A 14280-nucleotide genomic window follows, 5' to 3' on the forward strand; every position below is an offset into this window, starting at 1 on the left:
CACTATCATCAAGCACAGCAGAAATATTATCAGTATTATGAGAGTTTTCAGATTTAGCAGAAGTACCAGCATGTGAAGCATGTGGCGGTGAAACAAGTTTATCAATCACAGATGGTGAATCAAGTGTAGCGGAGGTACTCAGAATTGTACCTTTTCTTGTAGTGGATGGTAATATGGCAATTTTAGAATCGCGAGGTTTACCCATGATGGAGAATTTGCAGCGAACAATATCAATCCAAGTGAACTTCCAAATAAAGCTATGCTCCCCGGCAACGGCGCCAGAAAATAGTCTTGATGACCCACAAGTATAGGGGATCGCAACAGTCTTCGAGGGAAGTAAAACCCAATTTATTGATTCGACACAAGGGGAGACAAAGAACACTTGGAAGCCTTAACAGCGGAGTTGTCAATTCAGCTGCACCTGGAAACAGACTTGCTCGCAAGAGTTTATCGATAATAACGAGTTTTATAGCAACGATGCAGATAGTGAAATAACAAAGAGCAGTAACAGAGACAGCAGTAGTGATTTTAGTAAATAGCAGGATTAAAATACTGTAGGCACGGGGACGGATGACGGGCGTTGCATGGATGAGAGAAACTCATGTAACAATCATAGCAGGGCATTTGCAGATAATAATAAAACGGTGTCCAAGTACAAAGCAATCAATAGGCATGTGTTCCATATATAGTCGTGCGTGCTCGCAATGAGAAACTTGCACAACATCTTTTGTCCTACCAGCCGGTGGCAGCCGGGCCTCAAGGGAAACTACTGGATATTAAGGTACTCCTTTTAATAGAGTACCGGAGCAAAGCATTAACACTCCGTGAACACATGTGATCCTCACATCGCTACCATTCCCTCCGGTTGTCCCGATTTCTATCACTTCGGGGCCATTGGTTACGGACAGCGACATGTGTATACAACTTATAGGTAAGACCATAAACAATGATTATCTTGATGAAACAATAACATGTTCAGATCTGAGATCATGGCACTCGGGCCCTAGTGACAAGCATTAAGCATAACAAGTTGCAACAATATCATCAAAGTACCAATTACGGACACTAGGCACTATGCCCTAACAATCTTATGCTATTACATGACCAATCTCATCCAATCCCTACCATCCCCTTCGGCCTACAGCGGGGGAATTACTCACGCATGGATGGGGGAAACATGGCTGGTTGATGTAGAGGCGTTGGCGGTGATGGCGGCGATGATCTCCTCCAATTCCCGTCCGGCGGAGTGCCGAAACGGAGACACGGCTCCCGCGACGGAGTTTCGCGATGTGGTGGCGTTCTGGAGGGTTTCTGGCGACTTCCCCTTCTCCCCGTGCGTTTTTAGGTCGAGGCCGATAAATAGTCCGAAGGAGGGCGTCGGAGGCCGGCCGAGGGGGCCACACCACATGGCCGCACGGGCCCCCCTGGGCCGCGCCGCCCTATGGTGTGGGGCCCTCGGGCCTCCACCTGATTTGTCCTTCTGGCTCCGTCAGTTCTCTGGGAAAATAGGGCCTTCTGCATAAATTCCGAGGATTTTCCCGAAAGTTGGATTTCTGCACAAAAACGAGACACCAGAGCAGTTCTGCTGAAAACAGCGTTAGTCCGTGTTAGTTGCATCCAAAATGCACAAATTAGAGGCAAAACAATAGCAAAAGTGTTCGGGAAAGTAGATACGTTTTGGACGTATCAGCGGCGTGCGGCGTGGCGGTGTCGACTAGCGCCGGTGTCGTCCACTCGCTCGCACTCCACCTTTCCGCCATCGCTCCCACTCCCGCCGCCCGCGTGTCCTGCGCGCCGCCCACGCGGAACCAGCCTGGATGCGGCGGTGCTGGGGGACTGGGCTGCCGTGAGCGAGAGTGAAGTACGCCGATGCCGATCGGGATGGGAAGAGGTCGGGGAGGCTACTCCGCCGCTGCCGTGGCCTCTGCCGTGGCCGTCGCGTTCGCGTTGGTGGCGGTGGTGGCCGGCGCCGCTTCCGAGGGGGACTCGCTCGCGGGACTCGCCGGGGGCGCCGTGGGGATCGACGCCGCGCCAGGTACGTGCTCGCGCGCTTCTGCCCGTGATTTCTCCGTGTGATCAATCAGCGAGCTAGGGGGATCGGGTTTGCGTATCCAGAGTTCGATCGGTGAGTCGATCCACTTCCGTGCGCAGTGATGGCTTGATCTCTGATGGGGCCTCTGAGCCTGATTCCGCTGCCAGTCACGCTCCAGTTTTATTTCAGACCTCGCGTTTGTCGGCGATTACGATCGTTTGTCCTGTCGGAAACGTGCGCAGTTTTCCGCTCAGCAAGTCCCGTCGGTGTCGGTACAAACGTCGGCATCAGCCGATCGCACCGAATTAAGTCCATTCGCCCGTCCAGGATCGGAGAATCGAGCGATCTGCAGCAAGCAACATGGAAGAAACTTTGTTCCCACAGCACAAGTGCACGAGAGGAGAAGAAGAGCACCAGACTTGAGATGTTGAGCTTCAACCTAAAGTGACGCAGCATGGCAGGTTGTGAGTGAGTTTTGCTCCTTCTTTTCTGAAGTTTCTTCGTGTGATTAAATGCTTTCATTATGTGATTATTTCACAGTGCAGATCAGGTGCAAAACTGTGTCATTTAGATTTACTAGCAAAAGTGCCCGTGCGTTGCACTGGGAGAAACAAAAATTCTAACAGTCCAATAAATCACCACTCGTGTCGACACTTCTCTTTGTCACCATCGGAAATGGGGGATTTTCTCATATTCATGAGAAAGATAATTAATTCTAAGTATATTACATTGCGAGCCCCTTGCTGCGCCTTGCTTGTAGTACCACAAATTTCTAATTATGGTGGACGCCAGCCAACAGTACATTTTTTGGTTGATGGATCTTGATATTGTAATGCTAGAGAAAATTAAATGCATGCATAGTAAGTTCATGCCTCATTTGAATCAGCATAAATATTGAAGATGCCCATCTTAGTAAATTATTTGAGGATACAACCCATGCTTAGGGTTAATTTTTATTAAATATTTGTTTGTCTACCCGAAGGCAGTGGATAGTTAAAATGATTTATTGCCTATCAATTAACATGTAGTACGTACTACACGTTTCTTCACTGCTAAATTTGAAAATAAATGTTTGCTTCTCTCTTTGTTCTACTCATGATTTCCAATCAATTTTGTATTTGGAAAAGAAAATATATCACTTTCTTTTTTGATTTGTACCAACAAAGAAGAACCCAAGAAGGCACAGCCTAAGCAAGATATCTTTAGTTCTCTACGTAAATCAATTGAAATCAATGAAAGAAGTATGAAGACTCCAAAATTTTAATGAGAAATCTGAATAAGCATAGGGCTTTATTGCACACCAAAATTGGTTGTATGGTGTACACTTTAGACTGGGGATAGTTATGCAAATTAGTACTCCCTGTTCATGCGAACACGTGCACCCATCATCATAAAGCCTGTATGCAGATGAACCCACACCTGAAAATCAGATGAAATAGGAACCAGCCTTGCCGTAGTATGTACTGGGTGCACACGAAAATAATTGGCTTGTGAGCAAAAGATTCAGGTTAAGCAGTACTTTTACCTGCAGCTAATTAAGTGGTAGTTATCCACCTAGTCGACGTATATGTTGTTGCACTTGGGCACCTTTGTCAATTGCTCTGCAGCGCGACGTTCTTCAGCAGCAGGTCCTCGCGACCCCGATCGCACACGGTCGTGGCACGACATATTGCATTGTGCATAGAATATCCAGTTGCAGTATCCATCACTTTCATAACTGCGATCTTCCAAACTGCTAGATGGTTGAAGACTTGAAGTGTAAAATATAATGACACCTGAAAATCAGATGAAATAGGAACCAGCCTTGCCGTAGTATGTACTGGGTGCACACGAAAATAATTGGCTTGTGAGCAAAAGAGTCAGGTTAAGCAGTACTTTTACCTGCAGCTAATTAAGTGGTAGTTATCCACCTTGTCGACGTATATGTTGTTGCACTTGGGCACCTTTGTCAATTGCTCTGCAGCGCGACGTTCTTCAGCAGCAGGTCCTCGTGACCCCGATCGCACACGGTCGAGGCACGACATATTGCATTGTGCGTAGAATATCCAGTTGCAGTATCCATCACTTTCATAACTGCGATCTTCCAAACTGCTAGATGGTTGAAGACTTGAAGTGTAAAATATAATGATCGCATGTTATTTCTATCTAGTCGTTCAGTTCATTCCTCTGAATTTACTGATGTGGCTGGCGATTCATGCTCGTCCGGAGCTTGTACTGCATCACTCCCGTCCTGCTCACCTCCGTCGTAATCTCTTGCATATCATTTACTGCTCACTTGTACTGCAAATCTGGAGGAACCCCAACCACCAAAAAGAGGGTGAATTGCACTCCATCCACATATACTAAATCGGATCAAAGCGGATCAGGAACGGTCAGCGTAGTGCGAGACTCACTATCCCTCTTCAGCAGACAGATGTGGCCGCGCCACACAAACAATTACAGATAGCTGGCGGCGAGGGTGATGTTGTACAGATATCATCAAAGCTCTTCAGATCCTGCTCGCCGGACGTGTTGGTGTCGATGGATGACTCTGGTCTCGGTCGCGCGGCCGGAGATCAAACTGCCCTCTGGCGCAATGCCGTGGCGGCAGCCGTCCCTGATCCGTGCCGGCGGTGGAGGCCATGCGAATCACCTCAGCTGCCTTCTCTTCCGGAGAAATCTTGGAGAGCGGCGCAGCCGTGGCGGAACCCGCGTCGTCCTGTCTCTACGTCTACGGGAGACTGTGATTCATTTGATCCGAGGCATCGCGGCGGCAGAGAGGCGAGCCAGCGCGAGGATCTCGAAGTAGGAGTCGAGATAGAATTCGTTGAGCTAGAATCTCGCGTTGCCGCGAATCGCGGTCGGAGCGTGCGGCGGCGCTGGGTGGAACCCTAGAATCGTAGTCATGGGCTGAGAAGAAAGGCGTACGCCTCCTTTCAACTCTGTATTGACCGTTCTTGAACCGGCGAGTGGCAAGTGTAGTATTATGCGATTTGGTGGGAGGGCAAAACGGTCCAAAAAAAGTGTTGACGAAATTTTTTGGCAGAAACCTTAGCTCCTTTATTATTAGGTATAGATTTTCAGTGGAGTATCCTGAACCACCAAAGATTTTCTTTTTTACAGAGCATGCAACATTGAGGAATTTGATTGGAGCGCTTCACATAGTGGTCTAAGTCTCTGGTTCCTCCTATGCCAATGTCCCTTTAGTTCCGATTGTATTCACCAACTTTACACTTTCTTCCTGATTTTGTTTTGTAGTCACAATGCTACATAACTCAAGAAATGCTCCTATTCTACAAGTAACCAAATATGTTAATATTGTAGTTGTTATGCCACCTTCAGGACACATGTTAATAGTTTATTTTATATTTGAAACCTGTCTTTGTTCGTCTTTAGACAAATGAAAAGCTTGAGTGTTGCCGAGTCAAAAGAACATGCTTTTCGAGACAATCATTCCGGTTCTAATGTTTACTAAATTTTGGAAAGCTTTTAATACTACTTGATTTTAACTGTCTGGCTTCAAATAGATTTATTATACAGCAAAGTAATGTTGTGGAGATTTTGCCAATGATATTGATCTAATTGGGTATGAATTTTTTCCTCTTTGTGTACGACACATGCTAGAGAATGTAAGGAACCTTAAAAGTGTTTTCTTCTATTTTGCGGTTGACAGAAATCCATCATCTGAACAATGGGGGCATGGCATACTCTCTGCAGCTCACTACGGTAGGGAAGTACTTCACGTCATGTCCAAAAGCCGAGTGTACGTCGACACAGCGGGTGGGGTCGGTGTCACGTCCACTGACCGAGCGGTTTGTATGGACCTAGATATATAATTTCTATTTTGAGTTATTTGTGATTTTTGCTTGCTGAAACAATCTGATGTTTTTAATAGCTTCCAGATCATAACATGGTGGTAAATGGAAACTTATAAAATAAATTTGTTTGCAGGGTGTTGCTGAGCTGGGATGAACATTCATGGATTAATATATGTCTGTATTTTTACTAGAAGACGATGAAGATTTGAATGTCTGCATGTAATGCTTCACAATTTTACTCCTTGCTTTTGAAGGCTCTGCATGCTTCTCTTCCAACCAATTACTTACTAGGTACAACTTTATTCCTTTACCACATCATAATTGTTTTATTTACTCTTGGCATCCATGTTTTATATTAGTACATATCCATGTATAGGCTCAAGGTGCTAATATATGCATTGTGCTTTGTGTTGATTCACCGGTTATTTAATACCGAGTTGCGTGCGTGTTTCCTTTTTAAGAATGTTTGATTTCCATGCAAACAGTGTCATATATGCAAAATGCCAAGTTAGATTTTTGCTAAACCATAGTACATATATAGCGGCAATGCTCGTTTAGTTGAGCTGTATATATGTCTTTCTAAGTTTGTGTAGTTCAATATATTTCATTTAATTGTTGAGAAAATTAGCACCTTCCCTATATCTCCTTCCATGTGCACTCTCTGTTGTGTTTTTGGTTTGCAGTGAGTAAAGGTGCAGCTTTGTTGTTCTTCCTTGCATTGAAGCATGTCGACTAAACCTTCTGCTCCTATCATGCCGCCCAAGGATTTGTTTAGAATGTGCTAATAAATATAGGTCTATGGTGTTCTCCGCTGTTGTAGCAGCAGTAGATGAGGAGCCCTACGATATCCTATATGCCCAACCTATGGTCTAAATTTTATCTACGTCTATGTATGCCACGAACTACTGACTGAAACTAAAATTTATCTGCTTTTATGCATAGCACGATCTGATGCTCGAAATCTTTGTTTCGCCGATATTCTCTACATATGTTTTGAATCGCTGGTGCTGTCTGTATTTATGCTGCATTTGTTGCTGTCATCTGTTTCATTTTGTGGGTTAAGAAAAAATGAAAGCAGATCTATTGAAGATATCTTTTTTAAGTACATCGGCTTTCTATGGTGTGCTTTCTGAGAGGCATTTGTGTAGCATGTCTGCATTTACTTTGTTATTTTCAACGCACATGCTCACGACATGGGTAGGCACTGAATGATTGTATTGGTCTGATGGCCATCTTTTTTATTTAGCAATTTGAGTATTTCAGCTTACTCTCAGAGATCTATCACTTGCTTAGCTATGTCAGTGTTTTCTTTTCAAATATCTTAAGGAAATGGGAGCTTCTTGGCCAAAGTATTCTGTTTGAAGCACATGTTGCTTCAGGATTTGAGCTGTGTTCATGTGCAGCTATAATAAGAGTAAAACAGAACCAATGTTTCCATAGATCAAATTTGGGACAAAACACTGACGCCTGCCTTATGTTACTGCCCTATGCTATAATTTCTGTTAGATTTGAATTTTCTATGCTATGTCTATGAAGTTTTGTCTGCATTTAAGACCTGCTGCTGCTCCATGGTAATCCTAAGGTAAATCTACATGTGGTAGTTCAGATCCCAACATCAAACAATCTTAAATTTTCGGTTTGACGTAGGTTCTTAGATGGTTGACATTTGCTGTGAGGTGTGCATCCAGTCCCTCTATGTAGCAGGTCCGTGTGCTAAACTGAAGAACAAACACTTCAGATCTTGGATTTGGGGTTCTATTTGCAGACCATACAAATAGAAGACCTGTTAAAACACTACAATGTTTCATGGCCAAGAAAATATGTCGTACTTTGATAGAGCTTTGTTTTGTAGGAACTACTAACAAACTCAGACACTGCGTAATAAACTTAGCCTGAGTTCATGGGATGGTGCCTGGCGGTTCTAACACACACGAATATACCACATATACTACTGATCTTTTTGACAGCATATGTGTGATAGAGATAAACAGCCTGATAATCGTACATATGATACACATGGGTATGGGTTCCCTATGGATCGCTTAGTTCAGCATTCTTTAGTCAATCGTTCGCAAGCTGCAGATCAGCCAGATAGGCACTGTACAATCCAGCGACAGCCTGAATGTTCTGTATTTCATCTTGCACAGAGAATTGACTTGCTCTTCTTTTGGATGCTCCTGCTACCTTTTGACAATACTTCTAATGTTTTTCATTATTGTAGATGAAGTGCCTAACCAATTTATAATATTTAAAACCAATTGTTGTCTACGACCAAAATAAAAAATATTGTTACACATGGCTTGAATATTGTTACACATGGCTTGACCAGTTGTAACCGGCGACGAAGGTGCCGGAGATGACCGAATATGTCACTGAATCCGTTTTACAATTTCTCCTCTTGAGATATGACAATCATTCCCAAACCATGTATTAGCTCATGCCCAGATTTGATTCAGAAAGTAGTCTGTTTCCGAAATGTGTAGATGGATAATTGTTCAGATTTTGTTCTCAGGGTTCCTGATTTGCTTACATATAAGAGTTGCACATATATACATATATTCTCATGCCAATGCATATATTTGTCTCGTGAATGGCAGCTGCAACAACTGACAAAGATGTTCCTAAGATTGTTGTTGCTGAAGAGATGATTGCATGTGAAGAACTGCTACAGATCAGATGGCAACCTTTGATCAGGTTTTCACCTTATGATCTCTTGGAGTGATCTTACCATTCTATGGCAACCTTTGATCAGGTTTTCACCTTATGATCTCTTGGAGTGATCTTACCTTTCTAATGTGTATTCGTAAATTTCCATTTTATTTTGCTTCTTTGACTTTTTTTACATTTATGCGATTAAACCTCTCATTCTCTTTGAGTTTTTACATTTTTTTGATTTATCACAACGAAGAGATGCTTGATGAATCATATATATACTGATATATATATGTTCCTTTCAGGTTATCAACAACAGGTTTGGCATTGTTGAGGCTGCCTTTTTTATGTTAGTATTTGTGCTAAATTTTTGAAGCTGCTGCATCGTAAAGAATTGCTTTGAAGAAAATATGTATTTGGTTCTAAGATAGATGTGTTCAGTTTTTTTAATTTGTTGAATAGTATACACGCAGCGTTTATTATTGTTACTGTTTAAACTCTGAATTATTTGAGCTGAAAAATACGAGTTTGAACCTGAAAAGTTATGAGTTTCGGCAATGCATATGCCTCCGATTTAGATTCAACACACGTACAGAAGCATGCTGTCACTAAAAAGAATGACATCAGTTTGTTGATAGAATAGGACTGCTAAACTGCCTTGAGTTCGTTGATACAATGACAACATATGCTTCCGGCCATGGGTAGTGATATGGTTCATTTATTTTCTCAAGAAAAGAAAAGTGCTTTAGTTTTTTTACATCTATTTTAATTTTTGGTGCAAATGGGGTGGCATTTGATGTATGCAGTCAATGGAGATTGACCATGATGATGGCTGCATATGAGTGAAGAAGACAAATGCTCTGGATGATGCCAATATGTACAAGGATACAGGGGTGGGTCTATCAAATTCCTGCTATGCATCTCTGATACTGGTTAAGGTGAGCTGTGGCAGAGAGAGTTACATTGGTATTTCATTTTCCATATCCTTGCATTTATGCATCTTACTCAATGAATGTGTTAACAAGCTCATATTTCAAGGGATTGGTCATTCATGGTCCGTTCAAAATGGTTTCATGGTCCATATTAAAAGGGATTGGTCATTCATGGTCCATATCCAGAGAGTATTGTATACATGTTATTGCAGCATTGGTACATTCCTTTTAGGTGAAGTAGAAAATGGTTTTTTGTTTTGTATATAGTTGGTTGTAGTAGCCAGTGAATAGTAACCCTATCCCATGAATATCCCCCAAGCCATTGTTTCATTTTGCATCTCTGATTTCATAGTAGCCAGTGAATAGTAACCCTATCCCATGAATATCCCCCAAGCCATTGTTTCATTTTGCATCTCTGATTTCATATTCGGGCTGACATAGCATATTCTCCTTGTGCAGAAGCAAAGTGCCATGGTTATCATCACTGTTTTGGAGGATATAGACTCTATGCCTCTCCATCCCTTGGGCTTCTTTGAGTGCCGAAGTGTTTCATGCTGAATGGTACATATAATCTTGCGCCGTTTTTGTATTTGGAGTAAAACAGTGATATATTATGTGCAATTCAAAAACGGTACATTTTACTTTCAGTTCTTATGTATATTTATTACTAGCAGTACAAGTTTCCTTTGCTCTTCCCCTAGAAAAGAACATTTTTAAATTTTCCAGAATGGGGATAATTATTTTTGACCCTTTCTCTTATTTAGGTTGGTGTTGGCATGTGCATGGAGGGAATAATAGAGCATAATCCACTTGTTTATTATCTAAATAGCATTCTGTGGTCAAAAGATTAAAGCTGATGTATGCATTAGAAATACACATGGTCCCTGATGTGCCGTAAATTATGTTTTACTCCTCTCATGTAATCATTTTAGACAAAGCTTTTCAACTTCATAGATCAATGCATAACGTTTAAACTTGAAAGATTAAGTTATAATTAATCTGGTCTAAAGTGCTTCTGCCGAGGCTTTCTTTATGTACTTCCTGGTTTCAGTAACCCCATGAGATTTATTGATATTTTTATATCTACAAGGTCTATGTTGGTTGATGATATAGACCCACGTAGCAGATCAGGCATCAGCTTGACTTTCTTTTCACCATGCCCCAATCTCTGAACTACTCAATTCTTACATGGAGTAATTTTCTGGTTAAAAGGTACTTGGTAAATGGAGCACGGTGTTGGAGGGAACAGAGGCGGCTGGACGAGGCAGCGGCGCGATGGGTTTGGGCTGGTGCAGGGAAGGGGGGCTGCCGTGCGTACGGGAAAAGGTGGTGTTGGTCATCGCGGGAGCTCGGATAGAGATGGCGGTCGGACAACAGAGTGGCCCCTTCTCAATGGAGGATCTTCTCTTCTTTGTCCTTGACTTCCTGGCGATGCGGTTTGCCGGGTGAACAGAGGCGTCTAAACAAGGCAGCGGCGCGATGGGGCTGGGCCGGTGCGGGGAAGCGAGGTTGCCATGCGTGTGGGGAAAGGAGGTGCAGGTCATTGCAGACTCATCTCTTCCCGCCCACTTCATCTCAACCAGGCAGCATGACCAGCAGCGACGTGCCGCTGCCGCCGAAGCGGTTAGGGGTCCGAAGCTGCTCGCCGAGCCCTGCCACCGCAGGTGTTCTGCCAGAGCGCCGCAACTCCCTGCCTCGACAAGGAGGCGTAGCATTGATGGCGGGCGACGACCGGACCAGGCAAGTTCATCCCCTCTCCTATCCTCTTCCATCTCAGTATCTGTTCCTCTATGCGTTGTTGGCGTGGCAGTGTATACTCGATAGCGTGTGGCAGTGGCATCTAGGCGTACAACGCCGACATCTTGGCATGGTGAGTGCGAGGAAGCACGCTGCTGGCTGCAAAGCTAGCTTAATTTAGCAAGCTATCCAGATCGATTGGATACTTTTTTTTCTTTGGTAGCACGCTATGCACATGTCTCTGAATTCTTCTTCTCTCTCTCAGTGCTGGGAAATTGTAGAACAGATAAGCCATGGCTGAGATGTATCTCACCGAGAAAAGCTGAAGATGGAATCATCTATTTTGGGTGATTAGTCGGCTTTCAGTTTCAGCTCCTTTTTTTTGAAATGGAGCAGCCCCAGCCTCTGCATCAATTTCAGCTCATGTGTCTCCCGTCTCGTCATCCACAAAATCATGGAAGTTGGAAAGAACCTTCAGCTTATGTAGAAGTAGACATGAAAGTGTGAAGACCTCAAATAATACTATGAGAGCATATGATATACTTTTAACAACATGGCATCAGTAATGAGCAACTTTCTTCAGATTTTCAATATATCTTGTTATCTTTCTATGTTTGGGAGTCGAATAATGTCTGATTGGTTTTCCATATTTCAGCTGAAGTACTTCAACGACACCGGAGATTTAATGGACATTCAGATGGTACATCATCATATTCCTTGCTCACCTCATTCAAGTTATCCGCATGTAGTAGAATTTATGCATTTACTGCTGCCGGCTGTTCTGTACTAATTAATGTATGTTAAATTTCATTTTCCCAGAACAACGTTTGGAATCAGCTGATCCAGTTTGAGCTCCTGTGATCAAACCACAATATTTTGTCGATCTGCTCCATTTATGATCACGATAGTTGAGCATTTATTCATCTCTCAAATATTTTCTGCTAATAAGTCTTCACATAATCATATTCTCTCTTACTGCTCTTTTAATAAGAGACTTGCTCGTTGCTCCTCATAAAAAGAACAAAAATATTGATATTACGTTGTATAATTACTAATATTTCTGACCGCTCACAGAATTTGTGTTCATTTTGTTTTCTTGTCAGTATGTAACAAGGAGGCAGTATGTCATAGTGGCTGATTTGGAGGAAGGATTTATATTTTTTAGCTTCCCATTATGATTGAATAAGAACAATAGATTAATTTTCCTATTGGCAGCAGACACGTGCTGATTGACTATTCAATATTAGCTTGCAGTTCACTATCAGGGCCAAAATGAAGCTGCAATTCACTCGCATAGTCCTTCTCATGAGGTATTTCTTTTCCTTTGACATGAAATAGTAGTAATAGTGGTTCCAGGAGGCTAGGATGGTTTTCTAATTAGCTATCCCTGCCATATGATGCTCTTATGTATTATATGATTAAGGAGAATTTTCCAGGATGTAGCACAGATGATAAACTTTGGCGTCATCTGGAATATAGCGTGTGATGATTGTTTGGTTTATTTTAATCATTTCCATGCTGTCAAGCTTTTGGCTTTTGGCTGATGATAAATATTACTAGGCAGTACCTGGAGGTATTCTGACAGCTGTGAATCGAGTGCGAGGTCTTCCTTAGGTACCCGTGCATTACTACCTTCTCTTTTTTTTGAAGTAGTGCAATTACTACCTTCTCAGCTGGTGTTAGTTCATGTTTGGAAACTCTCACAGCCACTACTCGGTTTGATTGATGTGTACTTGTTACAATTTTCAGTAGCAAGTGTGTCACATATTTCCAAATACCATTATGAGTCATCTTTTCTGTTCGACTTCTTACTTCTGATTGATATATTTGATTTGTATCTTCTGCTATGACATGTCTCCGCATTTAGATTGACCATATCAGTGTTACATGTACAATTATGCCATCCTGATTCAAGTTATGCCATCCTGATTCCGCCTTCTCTTTGCTTAGTATATATATGTTTAATTCATGTTCCAGTATGTGCTGCAAAAATAGTTTTATTGTTATATGCTAAATAAATTAATATGGTGTGACTTAGCGGTGGACCAAATTAATTTATTTTCCTTTCTGAAGCCTCCATTTCTAGGTAGATATAAATCGCGACATCGAGCACGTGACGAGTTTATCTTTCTCTTGCATGAGCAAGAACAAGCCAATTGCTGCATGAAAGAGATAATTTGTTTGCCTTCTCTAAAATATTTACTTTTCTTTGTAAAGTTTTAGCCTATAAATATAACAGTTAACATGTCAGTAATCACACCAAGTAATGGCAGCCTCAGCTATATATAATAAAATAAAGTATTTGCCAGATGTTGGTTGTCATGTTTTATAGTTCTGTCCATGCTGCTTATTATGTGTTGTTCATGCTTTAACTTGTTTCTCATGCAAAATTATTCAGCCTTTTGTGCAAGCTATGGTTGATTCTGCTACAACATACATATTGGTCTTAGGACCAACACTGTTGCCAAGTCGGGTGGGACGGGTAAGAAACCAAAGCAGTAGTTGGTCTGCTATGCTATGTCTGCACATGATGTTTGTATATTAGGTACAACCTAATTACATTGTGTATACACGTTTCTGATCTTCCATACTGCTATGCAATTGTTCTGTTTCTATATCATTCCTTTAGAAATTATGATATATTCTGAATTTCTATTGGCAGGGTGGTGACGATGGTGCTGTCTTGACACACTGGCAAAAGATGAATCGGTTGCAGATTAAATGAAATTGTTTTATTATGTAGCTTCTATTTCTTGGTTCAATGCAATCTGGTATTTTTGCCGTAGAGTTTTATGTTGACATTACTGTCACTTCACTTGCAATATGGTATTGTTGCCACTTCAAAATTTGCATTATTATTTGATCAAATTCAATCTCGTGTTGTTCTGGATATTTCCTCGCTATTTCCGTGAACAATGAAATATATACTAATTATTAATACTAAAATAAGATGAAATTATGGTTCAAATTGTGACTTGATTATGCCATTTGCGCGATAGCGCAACGGGTCATCTAGTGTAGGAATCAATGCACAGTTCACACAAGTGTTTGCTTCTTGAGATGGAGAGAAATAGGTGAACTGACTCAACATAAAAGTAGAAGAAAGGGCCCTTCGCAGAGGGAAGCATTG

General features: G+C 42.0%; 1 protein-coding gene and 1 long non-coding RNA gene across 9 annotated transcripts; both read left to right on the forward strand.

The window, feature by feature from the left end:
* Positions 1-8444: 8444 nt before the first annotated feature.
* On the forward strand, positions 8445-10079 carry LOC127295997 (uncharacterized). 3 transcript variants are annotated; one of them, XR_011756872.1, is made up of 4 exons: positions 8457-8581; positions 8787-8800; positions 9288-9419; positions 9873-10079. It is a non-coding gene; the product is annotated as an uncharacterized lncRNA (long non-coding RNA). The 3 variants fall into 3 exon arrangements; XR_011756874.1 differs by lacking the exon at positions 8787-8800 and having other exon boundaries at positions 8445-8523; XR_007848212.2 differs by lacking the exon at positions 8787-8800.
* Positions 10080-10767: 688 nt separating this feature from the next.
* Positions 10768-14023, forward strand: LOC127295999 (uncharacterized). Of its 6 annotated transcripts, none has more exons than XM_071819298.1 (7): positions 10768-11153; positions 11806-11850; positions 11970-12057; positions 12398-12460; positions 12711-12764; positions 13549-13695; positions 13813-14023. In XM_071819298.1, the coding sequence occupies exons 1-3, from the start codon at positions 10893-10895 to the stop codon at positions 12009-12011; spliced, it is 348 nt and encodes a 115-aa protein (XP_071675399.1). In that variant the 5' UTR covers positions 10768-10892; the 3' UTR covers positions 12012-12057; positions 12398-12460; positions 12711-12764; positions 13549-13695; positions 13813-14023. The 6 variants fall into 6 exon arrangements, with proteins under 6 accessions (XP_071675399.1, XP_071675400.1, XP_071675402.1 ...); XM_071819299.1 differs by having other exon boundaries at positions 12715-12764; XM_071819301.1 differs by lacking the exon at positions 12711-12764.
* The last annotated feature ends 257 nt before the right edge of the window (positions 14024-14280 follow it).

Source organism: Lolium perenne, chromosome 4 (assembly GCF_019359855.2).
Source record: "Lolium perenne isolate Kyuss_39 chromosome 4, Kyuss_2.0, whole genome shotgun sequence".
Lineage (NCBI taxonomy): Eukaryota > Viridiplantae > Streptophyta > Magnoliopsida > Poales > Poaceae > Lolium > Lolium perenne.